Here is an 18,051-nt window from a genome sequence, read left to right on the forward strand (position 1 = left end):
CATAAAGAACTCCTACAATCCAACAAAAAACAAACAACCCGATTAAAAACTGGGCAAAAGATTTGAATAGACTTTTGTCCAAAGATGATATACAAATGGACAATAAGCACATGAAAAGTTCAACATCACCAGTCATTAAGGAAATGCAAATCAAAATCACAATGAGACACCACTTCATACACATTTACATTAGGATGGCTATTACCAAAAAAAGAGAGAAAGAAAAAGAAGTGTTGAGGAGTTAGCGACAGGGAGGGCAGGGGGCCTGTGCTTAGTTCTGGGGGAGGAGGTGGCCAGTTTAGGGTCTCAGGGGACAGGTGGGGGAGATGGCAGAGTTAGATGGGACTGGGGGGGTGGGGGTGCCAGGAGAAGGAAGGTTGAAGGGGAGACTAGATGTTGGGGGAACTGTGCTGGGAAGAGCTGCGTCAGAAGTGCCCACAGTAACCCGGGGGGAGGACAACACCCAGGCCTGGCTGTCGCAGCTGCTTGCTGGAGAAGGGGAGCCTGACCTCTAGGAGGGCGCCGCTCCTGTACAGAGGGTTGTGAACCCGCCTGGGGATGAGGCCTGGTGTTGTGGAAACTGAAATTAGCTTCGCGGGGCTGACAGTTCTGGCCCAGGGCGGTGGCAGTGCACCCCTTTAGACTTTTCCTCTAGGTTCCATGCTTACCTCTTCTGTGACCTCACTCTGCCCCTCCTCCTCCCTCTTAACTCTCTCGAGGTTACCCCTTCACTTAAAACATTGCTTCTGGTAATCTGTGTTCATCATGGCAAGCTGATGGCAGCAGGAGAAATGGAGCCCCTGTCCAGTGTGAGTCGTAGCAGTGCAGGAGGGGAGACCCTGGAGGAGGAGAGAGCCCGCCTAAATTGATGTCTACAGATTGAATTTCCAGAGGCTTAGGAGGAGGAGTTCCCCATTGTCCTGTTTCCAGGCCTTGCTCAGGAAGCCCTGTATTCATTCAGGAGACCATCCTTTAACGTTTTCAGATGAGCTTATGAGGGGGCAATCTTTAAAAGTCCAAAGCAGATGCATCCGGGGCCTTCAGCAGATGCGTTGCTTTGAGTGTGTAATCCGGGAGCAGCGATCTCTGGGCACGTGAATGCCACCAGGCACCTGTCCTGTTCTGGGGTGGAGGTTTTCAGATGCTGCATCTTCTAAATTCAGCCTTCTGTTGTACTAGTTTTGTGCTACGAACCTTGCTCCCAGAGGACTCGTAAGCTGTAGAACATTTTAACACGATGCCACAACACAGAGTGCTGCCTTGTAGATGGAGCTTGCAGATGCATCCCAGTGACCCTCTCATCTACCCGCCCGCCTTCCTGTGCATTGGTCGGAGGAATTCTTAGTGTGATGATATAATCTGTGTGTTGGGAAAGTGTTCAAGATGGAAATGCCTTAGGCAAATACTTAAATGAGCCAACTGGCAAATTGAGGGGGGTCATTGTACTGTGCTGGAGGTACGAGTTGGTCATGCCCCAATTATGATAGAAATGGCAGGTCTAGTTTGGGCATTCCTACTAAGAAGGGAGTGGTCAGGGTACCGATAGTGATCTTTGATTCATCTTGCTCTATGTGTTTTTTAACTTCGATTTTACTTGATCAGATTTCAGAGTAATTTTAGTGTTCAAATGGGAGGACCCTGAGGTGAGGGGTGGTGGGGAGGGAAAAGCCTACCACAGGTGCTGGGAGGGGTGGGCGTGAAGAAAGGGAGAAGGGGGGAGGGTTGTGGTTAGGTGTGGGTTGTAGAGGGTGGGAGTGGTAGGGAATGTGGGTTGAAGGGAATTCTCTGAAAAGATCAGTAGGCAGAGCTCTGGGGAATTATATAGAGCTCATGGGCCAAGAAAATACTGGTTAATAGTAAATTGTTAATGCTAGTTAAATTATCGCTTGGAAGCAAAAAAAAAAGTCACTTGGAAACTTTCTAAAATGCTTAGAACTCTGCTAAGTGCAGGGGAAAAAGCAAAATTGCTTTGCTGCAAGATGGGGAGGACTGAAAAGGTAACTAAGACCTGGTTATTGGTGGCTTGAAAGATTGGTGTCAGAAATTTGCATCAGCAGGTTAACATCCTTCACTGCTTTCAAGCTCCTTACGTGGTTTATCTGAAGATGTGTGGTATTTGGGAGAGGTCTTCGAAAAGACTTTAAATACCCATATTGTGGGCTTTTAAAGTAAGCTTGAGATTTTGGAGTGCACTTAAGATGGTGAGATGTACTCTTCTGGGTTTTCACTGAGGTTTTGCAGTTGAAAACTTGAGCAAAGTGAAAATGCAATGACTTCTAAAGGAATTTTGTGTTACTTCCTGCCTTAAAAGCACATCTCTTCTTTGTGATAAGTATTAGAAACAGCAAGAGTTTTTACTTTTCGTCGTCATTGTAATAAGGAGAACCTAATGACTTTTTGTGATCACTGTAAAATTACTGTAATATTTGGTAGCAAACAATCCATGTAGGCTTGCTAAGGTTACAGTTAGTAATCCACTGTATCTTTAGTTTTGAATGTTTGTGTTTTTTAAGTGATAACCGTATTAGAGAGGAAGCTATCAGCCAAAATCAGTTTGGGAAATAAGCAAAACTGGGGATGGGGAGGTGCTTTATTACTAGATTATGGTGTGCTTGTGAAAATTCAGGGAAAGATCTGAATTCTTTGTGATAAAGTAATACCAGTGGCTTTAAAAAAAAAAAAAGCGTTGGTGAAGGTGTGGAGAAATTGGAACACTTGTGCATTGCTGATGAAAATGTAAAATGGTGTAGCCCTTGTGGAAAACAGTATGGTGGGTACTCAAAAAATTAAACACAGAATTACTGTATGATGCAGTAATTCCACTTCTGAATATATACCCAATTGAAAGCAAGGACTCAAAGAGCTATGTGTACACCATGTTCATAGTAGAGTTATTCACAATATCCAAATGTAGAAACAATCCAAGGGTCCAATGACAGATGAATGGATAAACAAAATGTAGTATACACATACAATGGAATATTATTCAGACTTAAAAAGGAAGAAAACTCTGACATATACTACAACATGGATGAACCTTATACATTATGCTAAGTGAAATAAGCCATTCAGAAAAGGACAAACACTGTACAATTTCACTTACAGGAGGTACTAGGGTAGTCAAATTCAGAGACAGAAAGTAGAATGGCTGCCAAGAGCTGGAGGTGGGGAGCAGGGGAAGTTCCCGTTTAATGGGTACAGAGTTTCAGTTTGGAAGATGAAAAAAGTTCTGGAAATGAGTTGTGATGGTTGCATAACAATGTGAATATACTTAATGCCACTGAATTGTATATGCAAAAATGGTTAAAATGGTAAATTTTATGTTATGTACATCTTACCATTAAAAAAAAAATCATACTGAGGTCCTAGTCAATATAAGGTAGAACAAAGAAATAAGGCCACATGGCTCAGAAATGAAGGAACAAAAAACTCTCTACTTGCAGATGACACAACTGTCTAAATAGAAAATTCCCCAGAATGAACAAAAGAGCTCCTAGATCTAATAAGCAATTTTAGCAAGGTCCCAGATCAATATGGTATACAAAAGTCAACAGTACTTCTGAACAACATGGAAGAGAAAATGTTTTAAAGAGACAGTAAAATTTACAAACTACTGCAGTATAAATCTAACAAAAATATACAAATTCTATATGCTGATAAATCAAAAAAGACGTAAATAAATGGAGAGATATACCATGTTCATGGACTGGAAGAGTCTATGTTAAGATGTCTATTGCTCCTTAGTTCAATAGGTCCAACGTGATACCAATAAAATCCCAGCACGATTTTTTGTAGAAATCAACAAGCTGATTCCAAAATTTATATGGAAATGTTGGTTTAGAAGACTAAGGCCATCTTCTCATCTCACTCTAAACTCTCTCCCTAGACAATCTAATCCATAACCATGGCTTCAATCACCACCTCTACCAAATATATTTTGAATGTAAACTTCACTTCTTGAGCAGGCTTCATTAGAGAAGTAAATTTCAGAGACGGTAACTAACTAAAAAAAAAATTGAACAAAAAGACTGACTATCAGAAGTGAAAGTAGTTTGCTTAAAAATAGAGAATTTCAGAGAACATGCCAGATGATGGAATCAGAGTAAAGAGACTAGAGGAACGACTGCCTTTGTTTCAGAGACCCATAGTTACAAGTAATAATCTAAAATGTACAAACATTCTAAATATTTAGGCTGAACCATTTTGGTGACAGACGTGTCGGTGTACCCTAGATATCACTGGCCTATTCTCTAAAGGCTGCCACTAGGCTTACTGAGGGCTCTGTTTGGAACAAAGCCTCCTTTGTGTTCAGAGCAACAGCAAAGGCCCCAGATAAGAAATTAAGCAATAGCTAAGAAGGCCTTTATTCATGTGGGAACGGTGGAATACAATGTAGACCACTGATTAGGTCATGGGTTTATGGTCCACAAACATCTTATTTTGAAATGATAAACTGATGGTAAAAAATATAGATAAATGTCTTTTAAGTTAGCACAATTTATCTTGAATACTTCTCAATGAAAAATACTGAGTTTCTAAATTTTCAGAGGTGGCTGTATTAGAAGACTTTGACATCTGGCTTAAAGTCACCTCATTAAAGCCAAATACCATTTTCACCCATTAAGCCACCCAGAGCCAGAAATACTCCACTTTTGAAATCAATAAACTCAAAAATTTCAGCCTCTGACCAAACTTCCTTTGTGGTCTCTTAGTACCTCTCACCTACAAACTGTCAACAATACCTCCATGGTACCCCACTCTACTTATCTTGTAAGTCACTGGGTCCTACACATTCTATTCTAATATTTCATTTCAATTACCTTACCAGTGACCTGCAAACTGCCTAGTCCTAATGGATACTTCCACATCTTATTATTTCTACAACACTTTAAATGTCACACCCCTTCCAACTTGAAATTCTCTTGCTTTCCCTTTTATGACATCTCTCTTGGTTTTCTTCTTTCTACTTTAATCATTGTTGCATTTAGGTGTCACTGATCTGTGAACTCACTGCATTATAACTTTTGGTTTACTTGGTTTTTTCTGTCATTGGACTGTCAAGTCTTTGAGGACAGGTATGGCATCTTTCAATTCTGTAATTTTAGTTCTGATAGCAGGCACCAAATACAATATTAGTGACAATTTAAGAAGTACATAATACATGAAAAGTGTCAGATTCTATAATCATTTAATTTCACTAAGGTACTGTTAAACTGTGAGGTCATTTGGGGGATATAAATAGACTCTGAATGCTCTTTTGGTGAAATTTCATTTCACAAGGAAAAATTCACAAATAACAAACTTCAAAACATACCTGTCCACTGTTGCTGAGATATTTCACACCAGTACTTTCTCACTGAAAGAATGTCCTTCAGCAATATGTTGCTACAATCAGCTCCATAAATGGCACCATTAGATGAATCTTTCACTGTCTCCATGATATAATTCAAGAGTTCTTGACATTTTAGCCTGGGTGCTCCTATTTAAAAATAAAACAAACAAACAAAAACATATAAATCTTAAGAAAAGTAAGATAAGGATGCTTGGAATGGCAATTGTATAAATAATTCCATTTGGGAACTTACTATTAACTAACCTCCTTCTCATAAAACACGGATTAGCAAACTATGGCCCAGGGGCAAAATTCAGCCAACCACCTGTTTTTGGAAATAAAGTTTTTTGGACCATAAACATGTCTATTCATTTACATATTGTATATGGCTACTTTCATGCTAAAATGGCAAAGTTGAGTTGTTGAGACAGAGACTACATAGCCTGCAAAGTCAAAAACATTTACGATCTGGTCACTTTACAAAAAAAATTTGCCAATCCTATAGGATTATATAGCAAAAACAATCATTCATTCTACCTTAATAATTCACAATTTCTGACATTAGACCTTGAGTGACCCAAAGTTTCCTGGTATTTTTTATAAAAACCTGATTAGAATAAGATTATAAAGAGAATACTATTTCCTTTGAAAAGCAAAATTACTTCCAAGTCCTATAATAGCATTTATTATATATACATATGTAAGGCTATAATTTTTAGTTTTATTTAATTATTAGAGGTCCTGAAAATTCAGAATTAATGGATATATATATTTTTTAATGGAACTCTTTTTCTTTTAATTTATTTATTTCTGGCTGCATTGGGTCTTTGCTGTGCACAGGCTTTCTCTAGTTGAGGCAAGCAGGGGCTACTCTTCGTTGCGGTACACGGGCTTCTCACTGCGGTGGCTTCTCCTGTTGCAGAGCAACGGGCTCTATGCTCGCGCACTTCATTAGTTGTGGCACGCAGACTCAGTAGCTGCGGCTTGCGGGCTCTAGAGCACAGGCTCAGTATTTGTGGCACACGGGTGTAGTTGCTCCGCGGCATGTGGGATCTTCCCAGACGAGGGCTCAAACCCGTGTCCCCTGCATTGGCAGGCGGATTCTTAACCATTGTGCTACTAGGGAAGTCCCTGGATATATATATTTTTTTTAATTTATTTAATTTATTTATTTATTTTTGACTGTGTTGGGTCTTTGTTACTGTACGCAGGCTTTCTCTAGTTGCGGTGAGTGGGGGCTACTCTTCGTTGCAGTGTGCGGGCTTACTGCGGTGGCTTCTCTTGTTGCAGAGCATGGGCTCTAGGTACTCGGGTTTCAGTAGTTGTGGTGCGTGGACTCAGTAGTTGTGGCTCGCGGGCCCTAGAGCACAGGCTCAGTAGTTGTGGCACGCGGGTTTAGCTGCTCCACGGCATATGGGATCTTCCCTGACCAGGGCTCAAACCCACGTCCCCTGCATTGGCAGACAGATTCTTAACCACTGCACCACCAAGGAAGCCCTGGATATATTCTTAAAGGTAACAAAAGTACATTTAAAAGTTATTTGTTACTTTCAGTAAATTGTATTGCTGTCACAGCTGAAATTTTTCATATTTCAATATTAACAATCTTAAAATTGCATATAAATTTTTTGTTGTAAGTTACGAGCAGGGTGCAAGTCATTATGTATATTTGAATATATTCTAGTTTAGGATTTTTTATGATGAGACTAGTTATTTAGAAGTATGATAAATAAATATACACGGGTATAACAAAAAATCATCGCTTCTTGGCCTTTTGGCTAAGATCAAGTGTAGTTTCTGTTCTTATTAGTTTAAAAAATCATTTTTACTTATGGCTTATAATTTTAGGCATCTGGCTAATGATGAAATGCACAATCATAATATCCTCTGCTGTAACACCCTGTGCATTTCTCTCTTATAGTCTTCCTAACATTTTCTTAACTATAACATCTGTTATAGTTGAACAATATTTGCTTACTGGTTCCTTCCCATCTACCTCTTTTTTTCTGATCTCTGTTTCTTTCATCATACCTTGGGTACCAATGTTAAGCAAGTCTGGCAAAGTCTGGACATGTGTTTAAATTCTCATCAACCCTCCAACCCTTTAAAAAAAAAACTGAATAAGTGAGATGACACAATAGTAGCTCCTGGTTTTGCTCCGAGATTAAAGATGTTTAAGTTACAAAGTAAAACTTGAAAGAAAAAAAAGCCTTGAATAAAAATATCATTTTTCAACCATTTGAATAATCTTACACTGAAAATTTCATCCATTTATTCCTATAAACCAACATATTGATACTTTCATACATTTTTAAATGTGATCACGGGCTTCCCTGGGGGTGCAGTGGTTGAGAATCCACCTGCCAACGCAGGGTGTATTCCTGGTGGATTCCAGGTTCGACCCCTGGTCTGGGAAGATCCCACATGCCGTGGAGCAACTAAGCCCGTGCGCCACAACAACTGAGCCTGCACTCTAGAGCCCGTGAGCCACAACTACCGAAGCCCACGTGCCTAGAGCCCATGCTCCGCAACAAGAAAAGCCACCGCAACGAGAAGCCCGCACACCACAACGAAGAGTAGCCCCAGCTCGCCGCAACTGGAGAAAGCCCATGCTCAGCAACAAAGACCCAACGCAGCCAAAAATAAATAAAATGAAAATGTGATCTCCATTGTTAATTTTGCAATAGAAGGTTTTTTTCACTTTAAAGCAAAATTCTAAGCTGCAAACTTTTCTGATGGGCTACAAATAGGCTACAAATATCTTTCTCTCACTCACTAATTCTGTCAGACCATATTAAGATCTATTAAGAGCCCAGCATTAGTAGCTAGGAATACAAATTTTAATGGATGCAGAGCAAAAGCAGGTGCAAAAATATTTCGGTGTAGCTTTCTTCTGTCTATGCTGGAGTCCCTGCTCAGGACTTGCAGCTACCCACACAAAATGGCATCTCAGAGGAGCCGAAAAACTAAATTTTTGCTAAAGCCACTGTCTTTTAGACTCAAGTCTCATACCACCATTCTGAAACATCATTCACTAACAATTTATATCCTTCTACTTAATAATGTTTACCAACATTGGGCTTTTCTGATTCTTAAACTAAACCTGGCATCACAAAGCCACTTTCTTATCTGTGAAAAATAAACAAAGTTTGAGTCCAAGTCCCTAAACAAACATTTCCGCCACTAGCTTTTCAGCATTGTATGAAAACCATTTCCTTACATAAGCCTACTAGGATTCTGCATTTTGGTTCAAAAATTTGGCTTTTCAAAACTGTATAAGTTCAAAATGGGAGATATGTGGCTCATCAGGAGCAAAAAAGAACTTGGGTTTTTTTTTAATCAACAGTAAGCATGCTATTAGTTAAAGAGTGTGGTTCTGACTGCCAAGAAAGCTAATGTGATCTTGGAATGAATCAGTAGAAGTATAGAATAAAAGATATGGAAGTCCTGCTCCACTCCATACAAATAAGAATATGCCTATAAGATTGAGTCCCACACTTTAAGAGACAGGGAATTAAACTGAAGAATATTCAGAAGTGACACAAAAACTAGCTCGTATGAGCAACAGGAAGTAGGTCTGTTTAGCTTAGAGAAGAGGACTCAGGGGAAATATCATGGGTAACTTCAAATATCTCAAAGGATATTTGAAAAAAGGATATTGAAAAAACTGAGTTAGTATTTTTCTGTATTATCTCAGCAAACAGAAGCAGTAACAAAAGGAGACAGGTTTTCACTACTATGAAAACTACTAAAACAGAAAAGAAAGCCTCAAAAGGCATGTTTTATCATTAAGGCTACCTAAGTGCCAGGGACATATAGATGGAATCCAAGAAAAATGGGTAGATGAAATAATATTTTTTAATCCTTCTAAACCCTGAGGTTCTATCATTCCATGCTTGTATAAATTCCTCCAAATATTTGAACCTATAGTATTAAAAATCAGTATATGTACTAGAAATTAAGAGTTAGCACTGAACTTTTATCTCACCATATTCAGACCAAACTCATGTAACAATAATCTATTAAGCCAAGTAACAGCACTTACTTTTATTTGCACATTTGATGAAGTATTTGACTAAGCTACTGATTTCTTGCATCTTTTTCTGCCTGGTGGCTTGTGTTGAGGTTGATACATTTGGTTTTGCTGTTCTCAGACATTCCATTTCTTTCTGAATATATTTCTGTAAAACTCTTCAAGAAAGTGCAATGTAATTTCAGAAACTCATTAAATACTTAAATTATTATAATAGTTTCAAAAAGTCCTTCATGCCATCATAAAGAGCATTGTTTAAACCACATTGCTTCAATCAATGTACCAGCTAAACAAAACAATTACATTTCTTTTTTAAGGCCTAAGCCCTCAACACCAATTTAAAGTCTGGCCTGCAAAGCTCTTAATCTGTAACCTCCAGGATTTTCTATTGCTTTCTTGCCTGCTTTCTCATTTTATCACTAAAAGCTTGCAATGCTATTAGGGGCTCTCAATTCTTTCTCAACTCTGTTACTCTGTACATGACCTATCTCTTTCCTAGGCAGTTGGTAATGTCTCTAGCCTTTAAATGAAGCCTGCCTATAAGATATTCATGATCAGCTGGGTACGTCAGGTGCATATTTGGCCTACATCATCAGCTTATGCAAAACAGTATTCATCTTTAGATAACTATATTTGTGGTATTTGAAATAAAGTAAGTAACCAGAGGAAAAGAAGTATATATTTTTCATGTTATCTACAATGATATTTGCAGTGGTCTATCTAGTACCAAATAAGAGCTAAAAAATAATAGCTAGTGGGAAGCAGCCGCATAGCACAGGGAGATCAGCTCGGTGCTTTGTGACCGCCTGGAGGGGTGGGATAGGGAGGGTGGGAGGGAGGGAGACGCAAGTGGGAAGAGATATGGGAATATATGTATATATATAACTGATTCATTTTGTTGTGAAGCTGAAACTAACATACCATTGTAAAGCAATTATACTCCAATAAAGATGTTAAAAATAAATAAATAAAAAAAAAAAAAAAAAAGAGCTAAAAAATAAAATAGATTATCTGTTCTAAACGTTCAAGAACAATACTCATATTTCCCCTTGACTGAAAATGTTCTTTCAAGTTTATCAGTATTCTATATTAATTTAAAATATTTTATTCATCTTTCCTAAGTCTTACAATCTATTTCTAGTTATAAATGGACTTCGTAATTGAAAATTATGTCTTAATGTAAAAAAGCATCAATTCTGTTTGCCACTCCAGTTCAGCGATGAATTGTGTCTTTCCAATGCCAGAGTTTTGTGTTTGTTAACTGCATTCATATAGAGTTTTTCTAAAATTCCTTTTTACTTTTTTATTATAGTTTAACATATGCCAGTTACTTAGAGAAATATTTAAATATGTCAAAGTAACAATAAAGGACTTGATATAACTTAATTTTATGCTCTAATTTGAAATAAAGTCTTATGAATGAACTGGTATGAATGAAATTCTCTCTAATCTTGAGTGAAATATGTCTAAGACATTTTATTGAACAAATGATTCAAAAATTTTAACTTTTTCTATATGAACATCCTTTAAAAATTATATTTCAGATAAATATTGAGCGCCAATTTCCTATGCAAGGCACAAGGGTACAAAGGGAGCAAAGATAAATTAGACCTACATACACAAAAAGAATCACAAGAGAAATAAAAATGAAAAAGAAAAATAAAGACAGTAAAAAAATAATGGAATACCTAAAAACAGCATCCCAATTCAAATATTTCCCTTGTTTGGAATCTGAATGCTGATCTAAATGTTGAACGGTTTCAGGATCCTGAATCAGGCGCTTAAATTTCTCAACCTCTTTCTGAAAATGAAAAAAGAACAAAATGAGTTACCAATCACACATCTGTTTCAAGGAAAGATTAAATTTAAGTAATTTACTACCCTTCGTTCTGTAGCTCTATCATGTTCTAGTTGACGGCAGCAAATAAGCAGATCATTAAGTGCTAGACTCATGATTCAGAATTTCAGAAAACACATTATCTGTAAAAAAAAAATATACATATGTAAAATTATTTCAGACTGTGGTATTAATATATAGTTAGATCTAACTGTATAGCTAGAGGCATACTATAATGCACAATGATTTTTCTTAATACTTCCATATTTAAATAAGATTTTCTTAGAATATATCAAAACAAAGCCTTAACATGCAAATGTGCATTGAATGTGTAGCAGGATAAAAATAAGTAAGGTATAATTTACTTTATTTTTCTGAGACCTCTTCTAAGAAGAGGATCTCTTAGAGGAGAGACCTTTTCTTCTTCTAAGAAACATGACATTTAAATTGAAATATAAAAGATGAAAAAAAGGCAGCCAGGCAAAGAGTAAGGAAAATAGCACTTAAGGATTTAACACTGTCTGAACGATTTAAAAGGACGCTTTCTTTTTTTTTCTTTTTTTAAATTTCATTTATTTATTTATTTTTGGCTGTGCTGGGTCTTTTCTGTGCGTGGGCTTTCTCTAGTTGTGGCGAGCGGGGGCCACTCTTCATCGCGGTGCGCGGGCCTCTCACTGTCGCGGCCTCGCTTGTTGCGGAGCACAAGCTCCAGATGCACAGGCTCAGTAGTTGTGGCTCACGGGCCTAGTTGCTCCGCGGCATGTGGGATCTTCCCAGACCAGGGCTCGAACCTGTGTCCCCTGCATTGGCAGGCAGACTCTCAACCACTGCGCCACCAGGGAAGCCCAAAAGGACCCTTTCTTATACGTAGTGACTTGCCACTTTCCTGAGCCAAAAGCTTAAATTGCTTATCCTTTGGAATGGATATGTAAGAGGTTATCAGAGCTAGTAAGCCTTGCCTAGCACTTACATCTCAACTGGCTTTATGGTTCTCATTTAATACATAAAAGTAGGAGAAAAATGATATTATTGTTATAAAAGGAAACGAAGGAAATTATATGCTATAGTGATATACCTTGCAAATGTCAAAGGTCAACTATATTTTATATATCTTAATGCCATTGCAGTAGACCTCCTCCTTTTAGATTTTCTGATATAACCAAACCTTCCTTTGATAAACTTAAAAAAAAAATCTTTCAAGAAAAGCATTGTTTTAGTATTTCTGAGCCTTTTTACAAAGAAGCTTCACTTTTGTTACTATGTTTATAAACAAGGAAAAAATGTACGTCTGTCTATTATATCTACACTACATATATATCTCAAGAGGAAAAAAAGGTGGGCAAAGTCCTTTCCCCATCCATCCACATAAATTCTACTCAATCTTTCAAGATCAAGTATATTACTCTGCCCCTGCTTAATCTCACAGAATCTTAAAATTGGAACGAACTGAGAGACCATGTCCAATCTTCCTACAAAGGAAGAAATCTCTCCAACAAAATTATTGACCTCTCTTTAAACACTCTCACTTAGAACAAACTTCCTAGTAAGACTTCCTATTTTATTGGCAGATAGCTCTAATTCTCTTCTCCATTTATATCCATAAGTCGTTCTGATTCTTTTACCCCTATAACAACCTCCTTTTCTATGCTGTAGAATACAGGTCATTATTTATTTGATTGCCTTTTTCATTTGATTGTATACCTCTTGAAGACAAGGACTGTCGTTTTTACTTTTCCATTCCTTATAGTTGTATCTAGAACTCCTCTCCCTTCTTGCTCAATCTTAGTTTAAAGGCTTCCTGAGTCAATAAGGAAAATAAAATTGGGATTCTAACCAATGAAAACACCTTAGCAATATCCAAAGAACCGTAAAGGCAGGCACCTATATTCTTTTTTTTTTTTTTTTAGCGGTATGCAGGCCTCTCACTGTTGTGGCCTCTCCCGTTGCGGAGCACAGGCTCCAGACGCACAAGCTCAGCGGCCATGGCTCACGAGACCAGCCGCTTCGCAGCACATGGGATCTTCCCGGACCGGGGCACGAACCCATGTCCCCTGCATCGGCAGGCGGACTCTCAACCACTGCGCCACCAGTGAAGCCCAGGCACCTATATTCTTAATGTTATTTGTAGTGTGAAAAAAAATGCATGTTTACTGAACATGTGACACTTCCAAGAAGTGACAGCCCTAAACTTTTTTTTTAAGCTGTGGCTTTTCTGAACTTGCTTTTCCCCTTATCCAATTCTCAGAGATTGATTACTTTCAAGAAAACAAAACAGTTCAGTATTATCTACATAAACAGGAAATGTTCATTCACTGCGACAAGCAACAATATTTACTGGGCAACTACTATGTGTGAGGTGCTATGTTAGGGGTAGTTAAGACACATAATGAACTAAATAGACACAAATCCTACCCTCATGGAGTCATGACTAGTGGGGAAGAATGACAATAAACAAGTACACTGATAAATCAATGCATAATTCCAAATTGTGATATATGACTCAAAGGGAGCAAATATACATTAGCAATGGAATGGATCATTTTTTATAAACTATCAAGGAAAATGTATCAGAGGAAGTTACAATAAAGCCAAGATCTGAATGAACTGGTGCCAATCATAGAAAGAGTTAAAGGACCAACATCTTAGAGAAGGAAACTAGCACAGCCAAAGGGTCCCAAGATGAAAAAATGCAAAGTATGTTGGAGGAACTGAAAGATGGCCAAAGGAACTAGAGAGTAGACAGGCAGAGTAAGAGTGTCACCAGATAAAGCTGAATTCAATTAATACATTAATCCACAACAATTAAGGTTCTACTCCCAACCATGCAACTGGCATGGTACATGTTTCCTAGGTAACAGCTTCTGAACTGGAAAATCCGTTGTTCCTTTTCGGATCTCAACCAAGTTGGTCCCTTTGCAGAATTTGACAATGATGCTTATATACCAGCTTCCTAGATCTAATTCTACCTGTAGCATGCCATTCTTTTCTAACGGTAAGAGTGTGGAGTCTGTGGTCAGATTGTACTAGTTCATAACCTGGTCCTGCCACTTACAAGCTGTATAACCTTGGGCATGTTAGCTAATCTCTCTAAACCTCTGTCTTCTCAATGATAAAATGAAAAACAATACTAGAACTGAACTAGATCTTCAAAGAGTTATTTATTGTAAGGATTCGTGTCCATGTTTAACACTGCCTGGGACATAGAAGTTGCTCAGTAAATGTTAGCAGTTATCATTATTCCCTTTCTGTTTCACAAGTCTCTTTTGATGGTTCTTTTTCCACCCACACCTGAAAGAACATCCTTGTCTCCTTACTTCTCACTGTATGTTCTCACAGTAGGATCTCATCCATTCCTATGACTTCAACACGTGAAAAATGCCCACATCTATTTCATTCAGTGCAGGACCTCACTCTTGAGCTTCAGGAACCTTTTACACGTTGTGCCTTTATATGCGTTTTCCCTTCTGTCTAGAAGGTTCCTATCACCCTCCAGGACAATTTAACACTGCAAGGTCTCACCGCAAACAGAATTGATTCTCCCAGGCTACGTTTCTACAGAACCTCATCCACTCCTCTACCACCACAATCCTCTTCTATCACATTTTCATTCTTAATACTAATAGTCTTGTTACTTATCCGTACCTGATAAAAGCAGCCACCAACGCTCTTGAGTGCTCACCACAGGACAGGATTATCACAAGGAAGACAGTACAGCGAGGTCACACAGCTAGCTGACTCGAACTCCGGGAGTGTGATACCAAAGCCCATGCTCTTAATCACGAGACTGTAGTTTAAGCCCAAACAAATTGCTCGCTGATTAAAACTACTAATTATGAGAGGGGAGAAAAAGATGATTACTCAAGCCATCTAGTTACATCTGGACACGGGAAGGGTACGCGCACGAAGGTTCAATTCTGGGCATTAAGAAGCAGCTTCAAGGCTATGTCGGCTGGAGCAGGAAGGGTGGGCGGACGAGAGCGATTAGGGCAGTGGGCTGGGCAAGATGAGGTGAAGAGGAGTGAGTCTGAAGGCCAGGACTGAACGGCTCAGATACGACTGAACTCCCCAACGCGGAAGCCACTGCGCTGCTTCCGCGCCCCTACCGCTGGACTCGGATAGCCAAGGCGGAATCTCTGGAAGCGGCGATGGCCGAAGCCTAGAATCCCGCTCAACTCGCCTCCCTCACGAGCCCAGCCTGCTGTCCACGCACTATTTCGGCTTTCGGATCAAACCTGGCGTGACCACGCAGCGTGCGTCTCCGTCGGAAGCAGTAAGGCAGACGGGCGCCCGGACACTGTCTGCCCATGCGCGCCAAACGCTACAAGCTTCAGCTCCCAGCACTCGCACCCCCAAAACGACGGACTCACCTTAGGAAACGCGCCTGCTCCTTGCCCGCCAATGGCGTGCGACCGCTGCGTTCGCCGCTCGCACTGCCCGCCAATGGCGTGCGACCCTGCCTTCGCCGCTCGCCCGCTAGCTCGGGCTCCGGCTCACTCGTCCCGCCTCCTCGCCCCCTTCAGCCTCACCCCTCCAAATATGAGGACGGATATGACGACAGTTCGAAGGAGAACCAGGCGGGTTTCATTTCGGCGCCTTTCTTTCTCCGGCGGAAGCGATTGGCTGGCGAGGAGCTAAAGAGGCGGGACAAATCGCCGCGGGTTTAGTGCCGCCACTGGAACCGGGAGATGCGGCGCAGAAGCTGTCGCTGTGTTGGCTTTTACCTGGGTCTCGTCTCTTATTGTGGTTCCTTCTGCGGCTTCGATCATGCTGTTACCTTCGGACGTAGCCCGACTGGTATTGGGTAAGCGCCGACGCTGGAGGGAGGGGTATTGAACCAGGCTAAGCAGGACGGAAGGACCTTTGGGGCCAAAGGTTTTCCTTGGGTGGGGAAGCTTTGGGGCTTTGCCTCCCCGCCTGCAAATTCAGACTGGAGGTGAATCTTCTTCAGTCGGAGGCTCGGATGGTTTAAGCTTCTTTGTGTGTGGATGCTCCTCTCTTCCGAGGCTCCGTGGCGAGGGGAGGCTGAAGAGAAGCTCGGGGTGAAACACCTGAGGCCCGGATCCGGTGGGAAAATCAGGCCTGCACACTTAATTAGGATCCCTGCAAGGGGAGTTGCTTATGTGATGGATGGACTGCGTTTTTCAGCCTTGGGCTCACTTTCTCGTGTCAGAGCTGGGACCGAATTAGGAAAAATAAGAACTTCCCCAGCCACCCAGCTTTGTAGAAGGACCTTCTTGACGACCTTCTCATAACTAGCCCTTAGAACTACGAATTTGGGACAAATGGGGTGATCTTCCTTCTCTATCCCCCACCCTCCCGCAAGAAGTCGTAGAGTGTAGAGGTTTGAAATGCCAGTTGCATACTTTAAGACAGCAGCAATTCCTGTTCTTTTGATTAGCAAGAATTTTCACAGGGGAAATGCCTTCCATTTAAACATTTTTTAGTCCTAGTTAGTTTTTCCTCAATTTGAAAAGAATTAGTAACACTGCCTGTTGTCAGACTGTATTGTCTGTGTGGGAAATGGGTTTTGTTGTTTTTCCCCTGAAAGAATAAAGAGGATTGTACTGCTGGGAATGAGAGCCACATAAATCTCAAAACCAGAGCCAGTGATTTACAGACATCATATATGAATGGTAAATGGTAAACATCTGTGATAAAACTTCCCCTGGCATCCACGGCCATTACTACCATTATTTTATTGCCAAAAAAATCCATTTCGTATTCCATTTTAAGTACTCAGCCCTGTCCAAAAAAAATGGCTTTTGTGCACAGGTTCTCGATGAGCACATTTTGCAGAAAACATTAGAAGGTAATGGTTCTACCATATGTTTTTGGAGAAAATAATGACTTAAGTTTAAACTAATATTTTGTTAATGTTTGGTTAATCTTTTGTGCACTTTATCAGAACTGAATATCAACAGTTAACCTACATCATCTAAGGAAAAAGCTAGCTATCTTGTAATTGTTATATTAATTAGGCTTATATGTAAACAGATCCAAAGTAGACTTTCACAAAGTTCACAATAACATTGACATACTTTATTATGGGTAGCTGTCCTGTGCATTGTGGGATGTTTATCAGCATCCCTGGCTTCTATCCATTAGATGCCAGCAGGACCCAGTCCCCACCCCCACCCAGTCGTGAGAATAAAAAAAGTGTCCAGATATTGCCAGTATGTTTCCTGGAGGGCACGAACCACTGGTCTTAAGAAAGCAGTACGATTTTCTAACTGGAATAATTTACACCAAACTTGTATTTATTCTCCACAAACCAGCTGCTCTCCTAGACTTCCTCCTTTTTTTTAAATGGATAAAAACTACAGAGATTGTTTCTTACCCTAAAATTCTTATTTGTCATTCACATTCCATTTTCATTGCCACCAATCCTAGCAGTATGCATCCCATTACTTCTCTTTTGGACTGTTGTCATGGCTTCTCATATGGTCCTGCAATTCATCTTATTTACTGTTACAAAAATCTGCCTAAAGCATTCACACTGCACCTCCAATTCTGAAAGTTGAAAGAGTTGTGCACTTAAAAAATTTCAAGTTGTGCAAAAGAATAATACCAAAAAAAGCAAATCTCCCCACACTCACCACTCTTGCTTTTTTCATTTAGCATTATCATATCAACATGGAGATCTGTGATCACACAACTTAGTGGCTTAAAATATTAACAGTTTTATTATTTGCTCATGTTTCTCCTCCTGTCAGTACTCCCTCCCTCTCAGTACTCCTTCAGCCCCTCTCATTGTTGGCCCCTTTTCTTCATTATGTCCTTTCAGCAAATCTTTGGGTGGTAGTATGTTCCAGGCACTGTGCCAAATGCTAAAAATAGAGTTCTTCCCTT

At 39.8% G+C, this 18,051-nt stretch overlaps 2 protein-coding genes and 1 pseudogene across 9 annotated transcripts in view; 2 read left to right on the forward strand and 1 right to left on the reverse strand.

Annotated features, from left to right (window-relative positions):
* Window positions 1-15,569, reverse strand: part of ATM (ATM serine/threonine kinase) — a 140,723-nt gene extending 125,154 nt beyond the window's left edge. For 2 of the 7 annotated variants that reach the window (XM_027082395.1, XM_027082393.1), the window contains exons 1-5: window positions 14,845-15,548; window positions 11,247-11,345; window positions 11,054-11,166; window positions 9,378-9,523; window positions 5,315-5,479 (exon numbers count right to left, since the gene is read on the reverse strand). In XM_027082395.1, coding sequence (XP_026938196.1) covers window positions 5,315-5,479; window positions 9,378-9,523; window positions 11,054-11,166; window positions 11,247-11,318 — 496 coding nt within the window. In that variant the 5' untranslated portion in view covers window positions 11,319-11,345; window positions 14,845-15,548. Of the gene's footprint in view, window positions 1-5,314; window positions 5,480-9,377; window positions 9,524-11,053; window positions 11,167-11,246; window positions 11,346-14,844 lie in introns of all 7 variants that reach the window. The other 5 variants (XM_027082394.1, XR_003427832.1, XR_003427833.1 and 2 more) reach the window with 5 other exon arrangements.
* Window positions 7,091-7,212, forward strand: LOC113607217 (uncharacterized; annotated as a pseudogene).
* Window positions 15,570-15,662: 93 nt separating the features above from the next.
* The window catches only part of NPAT (nuclear protein, coactivator of histone transcription), a 53,523-nt gene continuing 51,134 nt past the window's right edge, over window positions 15,663-18,051 (forward strand). The window contains exon 1 of one of the 2 annotated variants that reach the window (XM_027082398.1): window positions 15,663-16,003. In XM_027082398.1, coding sequence (XP_026938199.1) covers window positions 15,967-16,003 — 37 coding nt within the window. In that variant the 5' untranslated portion in view covers window positions 15,663-15,966. The remainder of the gene's footprint in view (window positions 16,004-18,051) is intronic. The other variant, XM_027082399.1, reaches the window with a different exon arrangement.

The sequence above is a fragment of the Aethalodelphis obliquidens genome, unplaced genomic scaffold (genome assembly GCF_003676395.1).
Source record: "Aethalodelphis obliquidens isolate GAN/ISIS:26980383/991018 unplaced genomic scaffold, ASM367639v1 scaffold46, whole genome shotgun sequence".
In the NCBI taxonomy this organism is placed as follows: domain Eukaryota; kingdom Metazoa; phylum Chordata; class Mammalia; order Artiodactyla; family Delphinidae; genus Aethalodelphis; species Aethalodelphis obliquidens.